This window comes from Oncorhynchus gorbuscha, linkage group LG19 (assembly GCF_021184085.1).
Source record: "Oncorhynchus gorbuscha isolate QuinsamMale2020 ecotype Even-year linkage group LG19, OgorEven_v1.0, whole genome shotgun sequence".
NCBI classification, from domain to species: Eukaryota; Metazoa; Chordata; class Actinopteri; order Salmoniformes; family Salmonidae; genus Oncorhynchus; species Oncorhynchus gorbuscha.
Window position 1 is genome coordinate 59854376 of NC_060191.1, and position 22106 is coordinate 59876481.

Sequence of the window (22106 nt, forward strand, 5' to 3'; positions counted from 1 at the left end):
TTATTAAAAACAATTACAATATAGACAATCATTGAGCAGTGAGCACACACAGAGCAACATAGGACAAGCAAGACATAGCATACAGACAGAGCAACATAGGACAAAAAGCAGCAAGACAACATTCAGAAAAGCAACAAAGTGTTTCCACACCTCACAAGCTACAGACAACAGACAACATGGAAAGCGGCAATACACAGCTAGGGATTATGATCACAAATCTGATTGACCTTTAGCCATGTATTCATACATTTTGTGAAAGTGTGAAAGGTGGTGCAGTTATGTGTGTCTGATGGCAGTGTATTCCAGACATGGGAAGCTCTCACAGAGAAAGTGGATTTACTAAAGGTGCTTATCCTTAAGGGAACTATACAGTCACCTCTCATGGCAGACCTTGTGGATCTGCTGTCATATGTTTGGGTTTTCTGTTTATCAAAACTGAGTGGAAGGGGAGCCAGGCCATTTAGGATCTTGAATACAAGACATGCATCTGTGTATTGCACAAGATTTTCCCAACTCAGGAGCTCATGCTTTCTGAGGATGTAACAGTGATGATGGCTATTGGGCTTCCTATCAAGCACTTGCTTCCAGGCTGTATCACAACCGGCCGTGATTGGGAGTCCCATAGGGTGGTGTACAATTGGCCCAGCGTCGTCTGGGTAAGGGTTTGGCCGGGGTAGGCTGTCATTGCAAATACGAATTTGTTCTTATCTGACTTGCCTAGTTAAATAAAGGAACAATAATAAAAAAAGATGTGGAAGAGAGGGAAAGATTGATGTGTTGGGTTATTGAGGTTGGACAGGGATGGGGAGGTTTTGATAGAAGGGCTATTTTTTGTCTTAGTAGTACAGGATTAGATAGGAGGTTTTAGTGTCTCAATGTTTATTTTCTTCATATTCATTTAAGTCTATAAACTGTGATTGACTACATGCCCCAATGCAGTAGGAAACGCTGTTTCACCGCTAACGTTTGTTTACGGGCCGCCATAATATTATAGTTTGAAGAAGAAACAAAGTAGTGCGCTGCTATTCTAGACATTATTGTAATCCTACTGAACTTCCTTAGCCGTCATCTGATTGTCGAGTTGGGAGAAAAAGACAACATAGCCATGGCGGCAGAGATTCATTCGAGGCCTCAAAGCTCAAGACCAGTTCTTCTAAATAAAATCGAAGGACACTCGGACGCGGTCAATGCTGCAGTTTTGATACCGAAAGAGGACGGAGTGATCACGGTTAGCGAGGACAGGTAGGTTGTCTGACGCCCCATTAGCTGTTTTCCAGACCATTATCTAGCTCTTAGCCAGATAACGGTAACGTTAGCTAGCTAGCCTGCTTACTGTTATTTTTCCACCTTTATTTAATTTAACCAGGTAGGCCAGTTGAGAACAAGTTCTCATTTACAATCAAGATAAAGCTAAGCAGTGCGACAAAAACAACACAGAGTTACACACAAACAAACGTACAGTCAATAACACAATTTGGCATGGGGACCAGACGGTGTTATTCTAAATTCACCGTCTGGAACATCATGACAGTGTTTGATTCTTGAAATGGTCCTCCTCTACAAGCCGGAATGTTGAATACAGTTATATGTTAACTTACTCAGCCTATTTTCTGATGTTGATCCTTCAAATGTTCCAAACTTTAGACAAAATATCTACAGGAAAATATTTAGTCGACTTTTTAGAACACCGGTATTGAAGTTTAAATGTATATCACCTGGTACGTGCGCAAAACCATGTAAACACCTGCAAGACAATAGATATCCTATTAAACTAGAGGGGCTAGCTACAAAGATTTTTATAACTAACCCAGAGCTTGTCTTTCCAATGGGAGCAAATTAATCATAGTGGACAGAACAAGCAAGGAGGTAGGCAGGGGCAAGCAGGAGCTAGTGAGATCCTATTGGCGCGTTTTAGCCTTTATTTTCATATTTCCTTTAGGGAACGCGCACTTAACAGAGTATGCGTTCCCTAACGTAATTTTTTAGAAACTTTGGAAAAAGTCTACAAAACGCAGTCCACTGTTTGGAGATGAAATGATTCATTGAATGTCGGGGAAAATCCATCTTGTTCCATCTTCTCCCACTGCCAGTCACTGGGCTTCCTCTCATCACAATATTTGGTAGTGAGTGGAAACGCCAACAGGATGCTACACATTTATACATCCAGTGAAATATCTGGCTCATTGTTCTGTGTTAGCTTTGTTATAAACCCTCAAATGTGGGAAATACACATGCGGAGATCATCCTTTCACCTACTATGCGTCTCATAAAGACAAGGCGGTTGGAACCAAAAATCTCCAATTTGGACTCTAGACCAAAGGGCAAATTTCCACCGGTCTAATGCCCATTGCTTGTGTTTCTTGGCCCAAGCAAGTCTCTTCTTCTTATTGGTGTCCTTTTTGTAGTGATTTCTTGGCAGCAATTTGTCCACGAAGGCCTGATTCTCGCAGTCTCCTCTGAACAGTTGATGTCTGTTACTTGAAATCTGAAGCATTTATTTGGGCTGCAATTTCTGGGGCTGGTAACTCTGGTTCTTCCTTTCCTGTGGTGATTCTCATGAGAGCCAGTTTCATCATAGCTCTTGATGGTTTTTGCGACTGCACTTGAAGAAACTCTCAAAGTTTTTGAAGTGTTCCGGATGAACTGACCTTCATGTCTTAGAGTAATGATGGACTGTGGTTTCTCTTTGCTTATTTGAGCTGTTCTTGCGATAATATGGACTTGGTATTTTACCAAATAGGGCTATCTTCTTTCTGTATGCCGTCTCTACCTTGTCACAACATAACTGACTGGCTCAAACGCATTAAGAAGGAAAGAAATTCCACAAATTAACTTTTAACAAGGCACACCTGTTAATTGAAATTAATTCATGAAGCTTGTTGAGAGAATGCCAAGAGTGTGCAAAGCTGTCAAGGAAAAGGGTGGCTATTTGAAGAATCTCAAATATAAAATATATTTAGAATTGTTTACACTTCTTTTTGGTTACTACATGATTCCATATGTGTTATTTCATAGTTTTGATGTCTTCAATATTATTCTACAATATAGAATAATATTATTCTACAATATAATAATATTCTACAATGTAGAATAATAGTAAAAATAAAGAAAAACCCTTAAATGAGTAGATGTTCTGAAACTTTTGACCGGTATTGTATTTTATATACATTTTCTGTATAAATGGCCTCTAAAATAAATGTAAACAGACCATACATGTCTTAGATGTATTTTTCTTGGAAAGCTTTTAGTGCTATTATATGATGGATACAATAGCAGTTCAACTTGTCTATCATCATCTGATTTGAGCCATTGTATGACTGGATTAACTGCATTGTTTGAATACAACCATTCCTCTAAAATTGACTGGTTAGCTAGCTAACACACATATAGTGCAGATCAATTCTTAAGTTAGTGTAAAACACTGAAAGTTATCACAGCACTGTCAAACCATGACCAACTCCCTGAGCAATATGAGCAATATGGCTGACCTTTGGACCATCATATGAAGGTTCATGTCCATTTTTGATATTCTAAATCCTAATTCTATGTGCAAGACTTGGGTTAGTATGCATGGTTCGCATGCGTATACTTCCGTCTTGTGTGTGTGCCTTCAGTCATGAGCAAAATACATCTTGATTACCAAACACATAGACCCACGTTTTGAAGTCTGTTTAAAAATATTTTGTCTCAAAATACTAACTGAGGGACCAACACCACAGACAGTCAGCAGAGTAAGTTTAAATAGAATTGTATTCTACATTCGTTACAGACTAGGGACATTTAGGATTTTTAAATGTGCGTGACGTTGTCTACATAATTTGAAGACATCGCCACGTTTCGTGACAAGGTTATCATCAAACTAACCAAACAGCTAACTGTCCTCTGCCTAAATAACCTGTAAACCAATGATTTATATGTACACTAAACAATGGCTCATTGTGTGACGAATCAACTTCGCTCCTAGAGGCAACTGCTTAAACAGTTTACTGCTTTTGTAGGTGTTAGCAATAGCAAATATTTATTTTATTGATTTGGCAAGTTAGCTAGTTAGTAGGTTTGGAATGCATATCCTCAGGGCATAACAATGTGTGTAATGCTAGCTAGCTGCACAATGCTGGCACTGACATCAGGATATTGTTGATTTGTGTGCTAGTTGGTATATATTTGGCTACCTGTTACCTTCGCTACATACTAGGACTGGGATTTGCCAGGGACCTCATGATACAATATTATCACGATTAGAGGTCGACCGATTAATCGGAATGGCCGATTAATTAGGGCCGATTTCAAGTTTTCATAACAATCGGAAATCTGTATTTTTGGACACCGATTTGGCCGTTACATTTTTTTTAAATTATTACATTTTTACACCTTTTATTTAATCTTTTTAACTAGGCAAGTCAGTTAAGAACACATTCTTATTTTCAATGACGGCCTAGGAACAGTGGGTTAACTGCCTTGTTCAGGGGCAGAACGACATATTTTTACCTTGTCAGCTCGGGGATTCAATTTTGCAACCTTACAGTTAACTAGTCCAACGTAAGTTGCTAGCTAGCATTAAACTTATCTTATAAAAAACCATCAATCATAATCACTAGTTAACTACACATGGTTGATGATATTACTAGTTTATCTAGCTTGTCCTGCGTTGCATATAATCGATGCAGTGCGTATTCGTGAAAAAGGACTGTAGGTGCTCCAATGTGTACCTTACCATATACATCAATGCCTTTTCTTAAAATCAATACACAGAAGTGTATATTTTTAAACCTGCATATTTAGCTAAAAGAAATCCAGGATAGCAGGCAATATTAACCAGGTGAAATTGTGTCACTTCTCTTGTGTTCATTGCACGCAGAGTCAGTGTATATGCAACAGTTTGGACCACCTAATTTGCCAGAATTTTACATAATTTTGACATAACATTGAAGGTTGTGCAATGTAACAGGAATATTTAAACTTATGGATGCCACTCGTTAGTTAAAATACGGAACAGTTCCGTATTTCACTGAAAGAATAAACGTCTTGTTTTCGAGATGGTAGTTTCCGGATTCGACCATATTAATGACCTAAGGCTCATATTTCTGTGTGTTATGTTATAACTAAGTCTTTAATGAAATACAAATGGTATAGAGAGAAATAGTCATATAATTCCTATAATAACTACAACCTAAAATATCTTACCTCGGAATATTGAAGACTACTGTTAAAAGGAACCACCAGCTTTCATATGTTCTCATGTTCTGAGCAAGGAACTGAAACGTTAGCTTTCTTACATGGCACATATTACACTTACTTTCTTCTCCAACACTTTGTTTTTGCATTATTTTAACCAAATTGAACATGTTTCATGATTTATTTGAGGCTAAATTGATTTTATTGATGTATTATATTAAGTTAAAATAAGTGTTCATTCAGTGTTGTTGTAATTGTCAAAGTGTCGGCTTTTTTTGGTCCCCCAAATATCGGTATCGGCATTGAAAAATCCTAATCGGTCTACCTCTAATCACGATACATGGGTTACGATTGCGATTCTCACGATTCTATATGTATTTTGATTTGATGTTCCAAACATATTGCTCACCGTATGTCTGCTGCAGAGGGACGAGAGAGCCATGAGAGAATGAGTTTTGATCAGCTATGGGAATAAAAGTCCTGAAAACAAATTGGCTGCCTATTTAAAAAGATGGAGAGGAAGCTATGAAGGAAAAATACTAATGTTTTGGTGCAGGTACAGCAAACTAGCATAAAAACACTACCTAATACCCAATGGTCACCATTATTTGAGACATTATCTTAGGGGTATGCCTTATGTGAATCAATTGACAAGTGTTACTGCAACCCCAATTGCAGTTTAATTTTTATTTTGTTTTCAGTCATTTTGTACACCTCCTAACCACACAATTTAGACAAAAAAGAGATGTAGGCCATTAACACCCAACTCCAAAAAGTATTCATAAATGGTGAGGAAGAGAGTAGCATGGGCACTTCTCTAAAACGTGAGGCCTTCTGCTTCTGGTCAACTTTAGGGCACCAGACAGGCGTAGATCAGAGCAAATTAATGTGTCGGTCATGCTTGGTCAATTGTACATTGAGGAGCAATATCCTGAGCAAGGTATAGAGAGAATTTAAATCTCTGGAGCGATACCCTTCCTTGTCCCCAGTAGGATAAGCTTCTCATGGTTGACTAGAAAAGGAACTTTTTTGAGGAAGGGAGAATCCAGTAGTATGAGAAGTTCTTTTTTAAAATATATCTTGTGACTGGACTGTCGTAATGGCACTGTACTCTCCTTTTGTCTCACAATGATATTGTGGCTTGAGAATTTCATGGTGTTCTAAAACTGTATTATATTGCAATAGAGGAGCTGACAGTCTTACAGACATTTTTCTCCCAAGTAGCCCAAGTTCTAGTACTGTAATCCCTATTCACATTTGAGACTATCATGCTGCACCTTCAGGAGCAGTGCCAAGAGGGGCACTTGAAGTTTGAATATGACATTTCCTGTGTCCTATGTCCAGAACTATCCGGGTATGGCTGAAGAGAGACAGTGGACAGTACTGGCCCAGCATCTACCACACGGTCTCTTGTAAGTACCACAAGCGATTAGAAGTAGGCCTCAGCTGAAACATCCACTAACGTTACATACTAAAAAAACAGTGTCCTGCAAAAGTATTCATCCCCATTGCCGTTTTTCCTATTTTTGTTGCATTACAATCTGTAATTTGAATAGATTTTTATTTGGATTTCATGTAATGAACATACACAAAATAGTCCAAATTGTTGAAGTGAATTGGGAAAAAAATATCAAAAAAACAAAAAGTGGTGTGTGCATATGTATTCACCCCCTTTGCTATGAAGCCCCTAAATAAGTTTAGTTAAATTAAGTCCACCTGTGTGTAATCTAAGTGTCACATGATCTCAGTGTATATATATACACCTGTTCTGAAAGGCCCCAGAGTCTCCAACACCACTAAGCAAGGGGCACCATGAAGACCAAGGAGCTCTCCAAACAGGTCAGGAAACAAAATTGTGGAGAAGTACAGATCAGAGTTGGGTTATAAAAAAATATCAGAAACTTTGAACATCCCACAGAGCACCATTAAATCCATTATTAAAAAATCGAAAGAATATGGCACCACAACAAACCTGCCAAGAGAGGGCCGCCCACCAAACTCACAGACCAGGCAAGGAGGGCATTAATCAGAGAGGCAACGAAGACACAAAAGATAACCCTGAAGGGGCTGAAAAGCTCCATAGTGGAGATTGGGGTATCTGTCCATAGGACCACTTTAAGCCATACACTCCACAGAGCTGGGCTTTACGGAAGAGTGGCCAGAAAAAAGCAAATTGTTCAAAGGAAAAAAATGAGCAAATACATTTGGTGTTTGCCAAAAGGCATGGGGGAGACTACCCAAACTTATGGAAGAAGGTACTCTGGTCAGATGAGACTAAAATTGAGCTTTTTGGCCATCAAGTAAAATGCTATGTCTGGTGCAAACCCAACACCTCTCATCACCCCGAGAATACCATCCCCATAGTGAAGCATGGTGGTGGCAGCATCATGCTGTGCGGATGTTTTTCATCGGCAGGGACTGGGAAACTGGTCAGAATTGAAGGAATGATGGATGGCGCTAAATACGTGAAATTCTTCACAGAAACCTGTTTCGGTCTTCCAGAGATTTGAGACTGGGACGGAGGTTCACCTTCCAGCAAGACAATGACCTTAAGCATACTGCTAACGCAACAATTGAGTGGTTTAAGGGGAAACATTTAAATGTCATGGAATGGCCGAGTCAAAGCCCAGACCTCAATCCAATTGAGAATCTGTGGTATGACTTAAAGATTGCTGTACACCAGCGGAACCCACCCAACTTGAAGGAGCTGGAGCAGTTTTGTCTTTAAGAATGGGCAAAAATCCCAGTGGCTAGATGTGCCAAGCTTATAGAGACATACCCCAAGAGACTTACAGCTGTAATTGCTGCAAAAGGTGGCTCTACAAAGTATTTACTTCTTTTTTTTTTGGGGGGGGGTGAATAGTTATGCATGCTCAAGTTTGAAGTTGTTTTGTCTTATTTCTTGTTTGTTTCACAATAAAACATATTTTGCATTAAAAGTGGTAGGGATGTTGTGTAAATCAAATTATACAGCCCCCCCAAAATATATATTTTATTTCCAGGTTGAATGGCAACAAAATAGGAAAAATGCCAAGGGGGTGAATACTTTCGCAAGCCTCTGTAGCTGAAGCGTATACTATCGAATCAAAACATTGGCCATACACAATTGTTTTTTCAAGACCTATTTTTCATCTCTGTACTAGCGCCATGCTCCTGTATGTCATACCATCACGACAGCAGGCGCATCTTCATTGGGCAGGACAACGGAGCCATTGTGGTGAGTGAGATGAAGCCTTTAAGATGACCTCATGTGTAAACCCCAGTCTCTGTGTTTTGAGTGGACCCATAACATTCCAATCTGGTTCACACTGACCCCGTTTCTAATGTTTCCCTGCTTTGAATGAGAAACAAGCATGAGTATGAAGTTACATGGAATAAGAGTGGGACGGGTAACTGATTTTTACTATTGTTTGGTGGTGCTAACAGGAATTCCTTCTGTCTGAAGATTTCAACAAGATGAACCATGTGAAGACCTATCCTGGTGAGATCTTAGTGGGGGTTTTCTGCCTTTACAAAGTCAATGAAAACTAAGAAGCTTTGGTGACGTAGACATGATATGAACTCTAGTGTTCAGTAATGGAGTCTTGTGTAACAGTATATATCAGTGATAATGGCTCTTTAGTGTACATTAGTGTGTGTATGTGTGTCTACTGAGCTGTGTTCTGAAGCACTGCCCAGTCCCATGAGAAATCATCTGGTCCCTACCCAGCATGCCTCTAGGGAAATGTCAGAACAGGAAATAGAGACCAACGTCATTGCTGCTTAGAACACATGCATGCACACACTCACAGACCCAGACCCACCGTGAAAGAGGATAAGTAATTATTGTTCAAGCAATCCCAACTTGATGATGATCCACCACCACCATATTGTCTGACTATTATTATGTTATTACAGTAACCTTCCCCCAGGCTCAGAGAATATATGGTCTCTGTGACTAACAGCCTAGCCATGCAGTCAGGACCCTTCTCTCATCACTGGAAAATCCCTGCTTAGGGAAACTTGAGTTTTTTTTTAAAGCATTAAATGCCAAAAAAACATGTCTCTGGAAGTTTGTAGCAGTTCTCATCCAGCAGTGAAAATGGGCCCAGAACAGAATATCTCCATTAAGTGATCGATGGTCTTTCTACTCGCTAAAACCTTTTGCAGATAGAGAAAGTTGAGTGGAGAATGAATTCAACATTTGTGTGTATTTAACCCATTGTGGCTGTGTGTGTCCAGCCCATCAGAACCGTGTGTCAGACATGGTGTTTTCTCTGGAGAGCGAGTGGGTGGTGAGCACCGGACACGACAAGAGTGTGAGCTGGATGTGCACCCAGAGCGGCAGTATGCTGGGGCGCCACTACTTCGGCTCCTGGGCCTCCTGTCTACAGTATCCTTCTCTGTTTGCGTGAGAGCTGGACAGGGGTCAGTTTATTGTTAATGTTCATATTCCTAAGAATGACTTTGGTCGAAGGACAGATAGGAAGTTACCTATGTGCTCTTCCTGTGTATCTTCCTTGACTCTGTGTCTAGGTATGACAACGACACCCAGCATGCCTTTGTAGGGGACTACTCAGGACAGATCACCTTGCTGAAACTGGAGAGACAGACCTACTCCACCATCACCACACTGAAGGGCCACGAAGGTAACGCACACACCACAGGAGGTTTGTGGCACCTTAATTGGGGAGGATGGGCTCGTTATAATGAGTGGAATGGTGTCAAATACATCACATACATGCTTTTCAGGCGTTTTGATGCCATTTGCTCCATTCCGGACATTATTATGAGCCGTTTGCCACTCAGCAGCCTCCTGTGACACACACCGGGACACACGGACAGCCTATGGACAATATGGAAACGGATGCTATAAATTTCTCGGATGCCATCTCTAACTGGCAATCATTTAAAAAGAGGAAATGTTGCTGGCAGATTGTATGGCGCTATACTGTATTGTCATACAGTGCGGTAACAGTTTTGTACTTGTATATACAGTGGGGCAAAAAGTATTTAGTCAGCCACCAATTGTGCAAGTTCTCCCAAAAAGATGAGAGTCCTGTAATTTTCATCATGGGTACACTTTAACTATGACAAACAAAATTAGATTTTTTTTCTCCAGAATATCACATTGTAGCACATCTGGGACATCATGTCTCGCTCCATCCACCAACGCAAAGTTGCACCACAGACTGTCCAGGAGTTGGCGGATGCTTTAGTCAAGGTCTGGGAGGAGATCCCTCAGGAGACCATCCGCCACCCCATCAGGAGCATGCCCAGGTGTTGTAGGGAGGACATACAGGCACGTGGAGGCCACACACACTACTGAGCCTCATTTTGACTTGTTTTAAGGACATTACATCAAAGTTGGATCAGCTTGTAGTGTGGTTTTCCACTTTAATTTTGAGTGTAACTCCAAATCCAGACCTCCATGGGTTGATAAATTTGATTTCCATTGATAATTTTTGTGTGATTTTGTTGTCAGCACATTCAACTATGTAAAGAAAAAAGTATTTAATAAGAATATTTCATTCATTCAGATCTAGGATGTGTTATTTTAGTGTTCCCTTAATTTTTTTGAGCAGTGTATATATTGTGTATGTGTGATTGCACATTGTTTTTTTACGAAAATTGTGTGTGTGTACCAGTCAGGTTTGGACACACCTGCTCATTCAAGGGTTTTTCTTTATTTTTACTATTTTCTACATTGTAGAATAATAGTGAAGACATCAAAACTATGAAATAACATGTAGTAATCAAAAAAGTGTTCAACAAATCAAAATAGATTTGAGATTCTTCAACGTAGCCACCCTTTGCCTTGACATTTTTACATACTCTTGGCATTTTCTCAACCAGCCTCGCCTGGAATGCTATTCCCACATTTTCTGAGAAGTTGTTGGCTGCATTTCTTTCACTCTGTGGTCCAACTCACCCAAACCATCTCAATTGGGTTGAGGTTGGGTGATTGTGGAGGCCAGGTCATCTGATGCAGCACTCCATCACTCTCCTTCTTGGTCAAATAGCCCTTACACAGCCTGGAGGTGTGGGTCATTGTCTTGTTGAAAAACAAATGTTGGTCCCACTAAGCGCAAACCAGATGGGATGGTGTACCGCTGCAGAATGCTGTGGTAGCGATGCTGGTTTTAGTGTGCCTTGAATTCTAAATGACAGACCGTGTCACCAGCAAAGCACCATCACACCGCCTTCTCCATGCTTCACGGAGGAGGGCCGTATTTGGTAAAAGACTAAGTCCATATAATGGCAAGAACAGCTCAAATAAGCAAAGAGAAACGACAGTACATTCCTTTTAAGACTTGATGGTCAGTCAATATGGAACATTTCAAGAACTTAAAGTTTTTTTCAAGTGCAGTCGCAAAAATCATCAAGTGCGATGATGAAACTGGCTCTCATTTCCCTTTGACTCACTCCAACCTTCCAAAGTCAATCAAATTTTATTTGTCAAATGCTAATTCAGAAAGTTCAGATCCCTTCCCCTTTTCCACATTTTGTTACAGCCTTATTCTAAAATGGATTAAATAACATTTTCCCTGACAATACCCCATAATGACAAAGTGAAAACAGGTTTTTAGGAATGTTTTGCAAACGTATTTAAAAAATTAAAAAACAGACCTTATGAGACTCGAAATGGAGCTCAGGTGCATCCTGTTTCCATTTATCATCCTTGATGTTTCTACAACTTGATTGGAGTCCACCTGTGGGAAATTGAATTGATTGGACATGATTTGGAAAGGCACACGTCTCACAGTTGACAGTGCATGTCAGAGTAAAAACTAAGCCATGAGGTCGAAGGAATTGTCTGTAGAGCTCCAAGACAGGATTGTGTCGAGGCACAAATCTGGGGAAGGATACCAACAATGTATAGTATTGAAGGACCGCAAAAACACTGTAGCCTACATCACCCTTAAATGGAAGACGTTTGGAACCACAAAGACTCTTCCGAGAGCTGACCGCCCGGCCAAACTGAGCAATCGGGTGAGAAGATCCTTGGTCAGAGAGCTAACCAAGAATCCGATGATCACTCTGACAGCGCTCCATAGTTCCTCTGTGGCAATGGGAGAACCTTCCAGAAGGACAAACATCTTTGCTGCACTCCACCAGTCAGGCAGACCTTTATAATATATGCCATTTAGCAGACGCTTTTATCCAAAGCGACTTAGTCATGTGTGCATACATTCTACGTATGGGTGGTCCTGGGGATCGAACCCACTACCTTGGCGTTACAAGCGCCATGCTCTACCAACTGAGCTACAGAAGGACCACATATGGTAGAGTGGCCAGATGGAAGCCACTCTTCAGTAAAAGGCACATGACAGGAAATTGGCACCATTCCTACGGTGAAGCATGGTGGTGTTTTTCAGCAGAAGGGACCCAGAGACAGGATCAAGGGAAAGATGAAGGGAGCAAAGTGCAGAGTTTCTTGATGAAAACCTTCTCAGGACCTCAAGACTGGGGCAAAGGTGAGCCTGATCGAACATCTCTGGAGAGACCTGAAAATAGCTGTGCAATGGCGCGCCCCATCCAACCTGACAGAGCTTGAGAGGATCTGCAGAGAGGAATGGGAGAAACTCCCCAAATACAGGGGAGTCATACCCAAGAAGACTCTATGCTGTAATCACTGCCAAAGGTGCTTCAACAAAGTACTGAGTCAAGGGTCTGCATACTTACAGTGCCTTGCGAAAGTATTCGGCCCCCTTGAACCTTGCGACCTTTTGCCACATTTCAGGCTTCAAACATAAAGATATAAAACTATATTTTTTTGTGAGGAATCAACAACAAGTGGGACACAATCATGAAGTGGAACGACATTTATTGGATATTTCAAACTTTTTTAACAAATCAAAAACTGAAATTGGGTGTGCAAAATTATTCAGCCCCCTTAAGTTAATACTTTGTAGCGCCACCTTTTGCTGCGATTACAGCTGTAAGTCGCTTGGGGTATGTCTATCAGTTTTGCACATCGAGAGACTGAAATTTTTTCCCATTCCTCCTTGCAAAACAGCTCGAGCTCAGTGAGGTTGGATGGGGAGCATTTGTGAACAGCAGTTTTCAGTTCTTTCCACAGATTCTCGATTGGATTCAGGTCTGGACTTTGACTTGGCCATTCTAACACCTGGATATGTTTATTTTTGAACCATTTCCATTGTAGATTTTATGCTTTATGTTTTGGATCATTGTCTTGTTGGAAGACAAATCTCCGTCCCAGTCTCAGGTCTTTTGCAGACTCCATCAGGTTTCCTTCCAGAATGGTCCTGTATTTGGCTCCATCCATCTTCCCATCAATTTGAACCATCTTCCCTGCTGATGAAAAGCAGGCCCAAACCATGATGCTGCCACCACCATGTTTGACAGTGGGGATGGTGTGTTCAGAGTGATGAGCTGTGTTGCTTTTACGCCAAACTTAACGTTTTGCATTGTTGCCAAAAAGTTCAATTTTGGTTTCATCTGACCAGAGCACCTTCTTCCACCTCTTTGGTGTGTCTCCCAGGTGGCTTGAGGCAAACTTTAAACAACACTTTTTATGGATATCTTATGGAAATGGCTTTCTTCTTGCCACTCTTCCATAAAGGCCAGATTTGTGCAATATACGACTGATTGTTGTCCTATGGACAGAGTCTCCCACCTCAGCTGTAGATCTCTGCAGTTCATCCAGAGTGATCATGGGCCTCTTGGCTGCATCTCTGATCAGTCTTCTCCTTGTATGAGCTGAAAGTTTAGAGGGACGGCCAGGTCTTGGTAGATTTGCAGTGGTCTGATACTCCTTCCATTTCAATATTATCGCTTGCACAGTGCTCCTTGGGATGTTTAAAGCTTGGTAAATCTTTTTGTATCCAAATCCGGCTTTAAACTTCTTCACAACAGTATCTCGGACCTGTCTGGTGTGTTCCTTGTTCTTTATGATGCTCTCTGCGCTTTTAACGGACCTCTGAGACTATCACAGTGCAGGTGCATTTATACGGAGACTTGATTACACACAGGTGGATTGTATTTCTCATTATTAGTCATTTAGGTCAACATTGGATCATTCAGAGAGCCTCACTGAACTTCTGGAGAGAGTTTGATGCACTGAAAGTAAAGGGGCTGAATAATTTTACATGCCCAATTTTTCCGTTTTTGATTTGTTAAAAAAGTTTGAAATATCCAATAAATGTCGTTCCACTTCATGATTGTGTCCCACTTGTTGATTCTTCACAGAAAAATACAGTTTTATATCTTTGTTTGAAGCCTGAAATGTGGCAAAAGGTCGCAAAGTTCAAGGGGGCCGAATACTTTCGTAAGGCACTGTATGTAAATATCATATTTCATTTTTTTTTTTTTTTTTTTGCAACAAAAAAAAAGTAAACATGTTTTTGCTTTGTCATTATGTGGTATTGTGTGTAGATTGATGAGGGTGGAAAACTATTTAATCCATTTTTAGAATAAAGCTGTAATGTAACAAAATGTGGAACAAGTCAAAGGGTCTGAGTACTTTCTGAATGCACTGTATGTGACTGGGTACCTGTACTGATTCGATATGCAGGGGTATGAGGTAATTGATGTAGATATGTACATATTGGTATGGATAAAGTAACTAGGCAACAGGATAGATAATTAAGCAAAGGGGTACGAAGTGCTGTTTATATATGGTCAATATACCACGGCTAAGGGTTGTTCTTATGCACAACACTGAGTGCCTGGATACAGCCCTTAGCTGTGGTGGTGTATTGGCCAACAATCCCCAGAGGTGCCTTATTGCTGCGATTATTATTATTACCAAAGTAATTAGAAGAGTAAAAAAATATGTTTTGTCATACCCATGGTATACAGTCTGATATATCACTGCTTTCAGCATCCAGGAGCCAAACTACTTGGTTTATAATAAACATTATACCATGGCATTGTTGAATACTCATTTCTGATTGGCTTGAAGGGCATTCTTTGTAGCGTGCATTATTTCTCTATAATTCACATGTTCTATGTTTGAGCTGCTTTAGAAAGCAAAAGTCGTACTGAACATTTATTGGTGTTGAATTTGATTTTCATACTAGCAGTAGGGCTGATGGTTTGATTAGCGAAACATGCAACTATGTTTGTTTACCAAGGCAACTAGCTACTGTACTAAACTTGCTAGCTACTTAGTGGATGTTGAACACATTTCTAGTGTTAAATTATTTATATATTTTTATTTAACCTTTATTTAACTAGGCAAGTCAGTTAACATAAATTGTAAATTCTTATTTACAATGACTGCCTACCCCTGCCAAACCCGGACGATGCTGGGCCAATTGTGCATCGCCCTATGGGACCACCAATCACGGCCAGATGTGACACAGCCTGGATTCGAACCAGGGACTGTAGTGATGCCTCTTGCATTGAGATGGAGTGCTTTAGACCGATGCTCCAGTCGGCAACCCAAAATGATGCACCTTCCACATCATTCATAATGTTCCATAGAATGCATAGCCCCTTGTTGATTATCCATTTTTGCACCAGAAAAAGTGCAAAAAGGGTCCATGCAGATAGGAGCAATTGGTTAACTTTTTAGCAATCTTATGCCATTGGGTTAGAAACTGTTAAGGGTCCTGTTGGTTCCTGACTTGGTGCATCGGTACAGCTTTTCTGTGCGATAGCAGAGAGCTCAGTCTTATGACTTGGGTGGTTGGCATTTTAGAACATTTTTAGGGTTTTCGTCAGACACCACCTGGTGTAGAGGGCCTGGATGGCAGGAAGATCAGTGATGTACTGGGCTGTACGCACTACCCTCTGTAGTGTCTTGCGGTTGGATGCCAAACAGTTACCATACCAAGCGGTCACACTACCAACCACCCGTCTGTTGTTATAACTTCCTGTTCTCTCTCTCCTTCTCCCCCCCAGGTAGTATTGGAGCTCTGTGGTGGGATCCTGTTCAGAGGCTTTTGTTCTCAGGAGCGTCTGACCACAGTGTCATCATGTGGGATATCGGGGGCCGCAAGGGACGAACACTACTGCTCCAGGGACACCAGTAAGAGGGAGGGAGTGTGTGTGTGTGTGTGTGTGTGTGTGTGTGTGTGTGTGTGTGTGTGTGTGTGTGTGTGTGTGTGTGTGTGTGTGTGTGTGTGTGTGTGTGTGTGTGTGTGTGTGTGTGTGTGTGTGTGTGTGTGTGTGTGTGTGTGTGTGTGTGTGTGTGTGTGTGTGTCAGCCAGTGCATATGCTTATCAGTAGCAGGGCTCTGTAGGTCAGTACCAGTTGTCGCAGGGAGCTATTCACTTCCTAATGTTTAATTTTGATGTCTTACCATCTGTGAGCTCCTCAGATGGCGTAACTGTCAGACCAATTTACGTCTGGAATTCTTTGGAAGATCACTCTATTTTCTACACCCCCCCCAGTGAACGAGTGCAGGCAGTGCGATACCTGCAGCTGACCAGACAACTGGTGTCCTGTTCTGCAGATGGCGGCGTCACAGTGTGGAACATGGACACTCCCAGAGAAGAGGTAGGTACAGTGCATTCGGAAAGTATTCAGACCCCTTGACTTTTACAACATTTTGTAAAGTTAAAGCCTTATTCTAAAATTGATTAAAGTTTTTTCCACTTATCAATTTAAACACAATACTCCATAATGACAAAGGGAAAAACAGGTTTTTAGAAATGTTTGCAAATTGATTCTAAATACAAAACTCATATCACTTTTACGTAAGTATTCAGGCTCTTTACTCAGTACTTTGTTGAAGCACCTTTGGTGACAACAGCCTTGAGTCTAATTTGGTATGGCGCTACAAGCTTGGCACACCTGTATTTGGGGAGTTTATCCCATTCGTCTCTGCAGATCCTCTCAAACTCTGTCAGGTTGGATGAACAATGTCATTGCACAGCTATTTTCAGGTCTCTCCGGAGATGTTCGATCGGATTCAAGTCCGGGCTCTGGCTGGGGCCACTCAAGGACATTCAGAGACTTGTCCCGAAGCAAGTCCTGCGTTGTCAAGGCTGTGCTTTGGGTCGTTGTCCTGTTGGAAGGTGAACCTTCACTCCAGTCTAAGGTCCTGAGCATTCTGGAGCAGGTTTTCATCAAGGATCTCTCAGTACTTTGCTCCGTACATCTTTCCCTTGACCCTGGCTAGTCTCCCAGTCCCTGCCACTGAAAAACATCCTCACAGCATGATGCTGCCACCACCACATTTCTCCGTAGGGATGGTGCCAGGTTTCCTCCAGACCTGATGCTTGGCATTCAGGCCAAATAGTTTAATCTTGGTTTCATCAGACCAGAGAATATTGTTTCTCATGGTCTGAACTCCAACTAGGCTGTCTTTCCTTTTACTGAGGATTAGCTTCTGTCTGGCCAGTACCATAAAGGCCTGAGTGGTGGAACGCTGCAGAGATGGTTCTCCTTCTGGAAGGTTTTCCCATCTCCCCAGACGAACTCTGGAGCTCTTTCGGAGTGACCTTCGGGTTCTTGTTCACCTCCCTGACCAAGGCCCTTCTCCCCCGATTGCTCAGTTTGGCCGGGCGGCTAGCTCTAGGAAGAGTCTTGGTGTTTCCAAACGTCTTTCATTTAAGATAGATGGAGGCCACTGTTCTTGGGGTACTTCAGTACTGGATCATTTTTTGGTACCCTTGCCCAGATCTGTGCCTCGACACAATCCTGTCTTGGAGCTCTAAGGACAATTCCTTCGACCTCATGGCTTGGTTTTTGCTCTGACATGCACTGTCAACTGTGAGACCTTATATAGACAAATATGTGCCTTTCCAAATCATGTCCAATCAACTCAATTTACCACAGGTGGGCTACAATCAAGTTGTAGTAACATCTCAAGGATTATCAATGGAAACAGGATGCACCTGAGCTCAATTTCGAGTCTCACAGCAAAGGGTCTGAATCGTTATGTAAATAAGTATCTCTGTTTTTACTTTCAATTTTTTTTAAATGTGCTTTGTCATTATGGTGTATTATGTGTCGATTGATGGGGCGGGTGGGACAATTACATTTTAGAATAAGGCTGTAACGTAACAATGCAGGAAAAAGTAAAGGGGTCTGAACTTTCAGAATGCACTGTAAATCAGGAGCCAGGAATACATCTCAATGCCTCACTTCACCTTTTCCTTAAAAAGCAGAGGTGGGTAACCTTTTTGGCACATGTTGTAGTTTTCCCACCCCTGCCTTAGATGCTGCTGAACCTTGTCTCCTTGTTAAGGAGCGACTTCAACTCTCTACTGCCCTTTGGTGTTGAAAGTTGAACATTGCTACAAAGTAACATCACTCCCCCTCTACTATTTAACTTTCTCTTCCTGCTTGCCTCTCTACAGGCTCCTCAGTGGTTGGACAGTGACTCATGTCAGAAGTGTGAGCAGCCTTTTTTCTGGAACGTCAAACAGATGTGGGACTCAAAGACCATTGGACTTAGGCAGGTGAGAGGGCAGGCAGCCTCTGGTATAGTCCAGAGCCTTGTATTGAGAATATAATACAAGGCTCTGGCATAGCCATTACTGTTGTAAGAATGACCTTGTAACTGTATAATAGTAATGGTAGAAATATAGGAACTAGGGAGTGATCAGTTAATTTTCTTTGACCCTTGGCTAATGCTGATGTGGGACTCAAAGACCATTGGGCTTCGGCAGGTGAGAGGGCAGGCAGCCCCTGGTGTAGCCATTACTGTAATACAAATATCCTTGTGACTCTATTGTAGTGGTAGAAATGTAGATGTAGGCACATAGAAATACAGGAACTAGGAGTGATCGGTCTTCATTATTTGACCCTCGTGGCGAACCCTCGTGTTTCCTGTTTTAGCACCACTGCAGGAAGTGTGGCAAAGCGGTGTGTGGGAAGTGTAGTTCCAAGAGCACTACATACCCTGTGATGGGCTTTGAGTTCCAGGTGCGCGTGTGTGACACCTGCTACGACACCGTCAAGGACGAGGAGTGAGTATGATCGACGAGTAATAGAACATAATTGTGATAAAACATCTCAAAACAATCCAGAGCGACTGTCTGCTAAATGACTTAAATGTAATGTCACTATAATAATACTGTAATGGAGTATAATAAAAATATGACTCAGATTTACATTTGTCTTCTTCATCCCACCCCCTAATTTCCTCACGTACCACGTTGTCTCATCTTCCAGTCGTACTGCATTAGCAACGTTCCATGAGGGGAAGCACAACATAGCCTTTATGGACATGGACCCTTCCAGAGGCCTGATGGTGACCTGTGGCAGCGACCGTGTCGTCAAGGTCAGACATACTATCAGCCTTGATCAGTAACTAGTGGTCAGATACAGTCCCTGATGAGTAGGTTTTAGAATCAATACTACTGAATGTTTTTTAATATGCTTGGAAAGCGTAAACGTTCTAGAACGTCAAAGTTAACATGACTGGAGACCTTGCAGTTTTGGAGACAGCATCTCCTTTGCTAGCAAAGAGATTTACAGTGGCTAATTTAACAGTAAGTAAGTGAATTGTTTCGCCCCAAAGTTAGCCAAGAATATTAGCTTGTCAGATAATTTTTTTTTGCAGTTAGTTAGCAATCGCCTCTACACTATTTTGCTTGCTACAGTAGCACTGACATTTCAATAACCTGCCTCCAAAAATGTTGAGGTGTTGGTTGTTTACATTTTACCATTGTGATGTGCATCAATGCATGTCTACTTTCTATGCGAATGGCTCATCTTTACATATTCATCTGACTTTACTGAATCCCTGATTGGCTCTTTCTTTCCACAGATATGGGACATGACGCAAGTGGTTGGCTGCAGCATAGCAACAGGCTTCTCCCCACGTTGATTAACCCCATCGGCCCTCAAACTCTGTCCTCTACTCTACTGACAGGTGTCTCTGTCATTGGGACCTCCTCTGTCTCCTCATCTTTCTGGCTCCTTTTCTGTCCGGCTGCTTCTGTTCACTCATCTCCCACTGGTCGTTTGGATGAAGATACGAATGTGTGTGTTGTGTTGTGTAAGTGGGTGGGTACTAGTGTTGGTAACCCTTTGCTTGATTTGGTGTCAGTTTTGTACGTGAGAATTTGAGTCTCAAATGTGTCTCAGGTCTAACTTCCAGTGTGTACCCGTTCAGCGGCGTTCCAAGCACAATGTCCTGTTCTAATGTGTGAATGGAAGGGAGCAGTGTTTGTGTTTACGTATGTTCCACCTCTGTCTGGTTTCTTTGACATAGTGGGTCAGCTCTAATTCCTTTTGTACTGTAACATTGGACTGCTAGACCCGATAATCCACAAAGCCCTGCCCAACAGAGACACACAGGGCGCTCCTATTGGCTGCTTACTTCAACTTTCTACATTTTAAATATTGCAAATGCTAACCATGACAACACAGCTTTTGTATACCCATATGCATAGTGTGTACAGTATGAGATGCAGTGTGCTTATCGCTCTATCCCTCACTGAGCACGAGGTCAGTTTCTCTCTTTCCTCGCTAGTTGTTCTTTCCCTCTTTCTTTCTCTTCACTAGTTGGCCTTAAACTCACTCGTTTGTCTCAGGAGGAGGAGATGGAAGAGTCATTAGAGGGCATGGCTGTATGTGCCGTCACCATGGCAACCCTGGCCGAGCTGTAGCCACAGCTGTTCTCCCACAGACCTTGTCCAACTTCATCTCAGACACCTAAAACATATTTCATCAATTTACACAACTGTACAGATATCACTTCTAGTCCTGATAACCAAGACCCCATACTCTGTTGCCTTTGCGATTAGTTAAGATGAATTTGCGTATAATGAAAAACAAGTGTCAGCTTTTGAACAAGAGGTTTTTATTTGGCTTTTGCTCTCTTTACAGGCACATAGGTATTGCAATGGTACTGAATTAAAGTCAATGTAGCGCTAAAGTTCCCATGCACTGATGTTTTATGCTGTTTAATCTCTCACTGTGGGATTGTGGGTAAAATTAGAAGCTGCTTGTGTTTCTTCTAAGGCCTTAAGAGAGTGGGATGGACTAAGCATTCTAGAACCTTCAAAACTCTCACGACTGTTCTTACACACACTCTTCTGTAGCATAGCTGCATTTTTCTCTCAACACTCACCCATGAATACTAAGCATTCAACACTATTTACTAGTTCCTCTGTCACTCTCCCGCTCTGTTTTGTTTCCAGAGCCCCGTAAGGTTCTCAACTGCACTTAAATGCACTAATTGTGGCTTGAGTTGCATAATGTCCTTAAACTGGTATATATTTGGCTAATTTTATGCTAGGTTAGACTAACGCTTGCCTTAAGGTAAAACTGAACGTTGGAGTAACGTATGTAGTCCCATTCCAGTTTTGATCACCTACTGTATAATATTTCTATTTGTAGCAAAGTGTTTGATTGTTTCTTGATGTTTACTTCATGTATAGATAGGATGGTGGTGAGGTCACACAGACAGGATGATGTTTACTTCATGTATAGATAGGATGGTGGTGAGGTCACACAGACAGGATGATGTTTACTTCATGTATAGATAGGATGGTGGTGAGGTCACACAGACAGGATGATGTTTACTTCATGTATAGATAGGATGGTGGTGAGGTCACACAGACAGGATGAGGTTTACTTCATGTATAGATAGGATGGTGGTGAGGTCACAGACAGGATGATGTTTACTTCATGTATAGATAGGATGGTGGTGAGGTCACACAGACAGGATGATGTTTACTTCATGTATAGATAGGATGGTGGTGAGGTCACACAGACAGGATGATGTTTACTTCATGTATAGATAGGATGGTGGTGAGGTCACACAGACAGGATGATGTTTTGATGTCTGAGAAATCTTTCACAGGTGTGCTTGCAATGCTATGTCAGAAACGTGATGACATCTCTGGGAGACATGTTTATGTCACAGAGAGGTGTTGACATAAATTCATATTGTGGACATCACAGAGATACAGGGGTGTGCATGTTTCACAGAGAGAAGTTAATATCACACAGAACATGCTAATGTCTCAGAGGGACATAGCGAGGTCACAGAAGCTGCTAGCGGTTAATAGCATTGGGCC

General features: G+C 41.6%; 1 protein-coding gene across 1 annotated transcript; it reads left to right on the forward strand.

Annotated features, from left to right (window-relative positions):
• Positions 1–1056: 1056 nt before the first annotated feature.
• Positions 1057–21588, forward strand: LOC124005216 (WD repeat and FYVE domain-containing protein 1). Its single transcript, XM_046314251.1, has 12 exons — positions 1057–1242; positions 6520–6587; positions 8319–8392; positions 8602–8656; positions 9397–9547; positions 9691–9803; positions 16027–16153; positions 16518–16623; positions 18432–18533; positions 18913–19043; positions 19249–19357; positions 19847–21588. The coding sequence occupies exons 1-12, from the start codon at positions 1106–1108 to the stop codon at positions 19904–19906; spliced, it is 1233 nt and encodes a 410-aa protein (XP_046170207.1). The 5' UTR covers positions 1057–1105; the 3' UTR covers positions 19907–21588.
• The last annotated feature ends 518 nt before the right edge of the window (positions 21589–22106 follow it).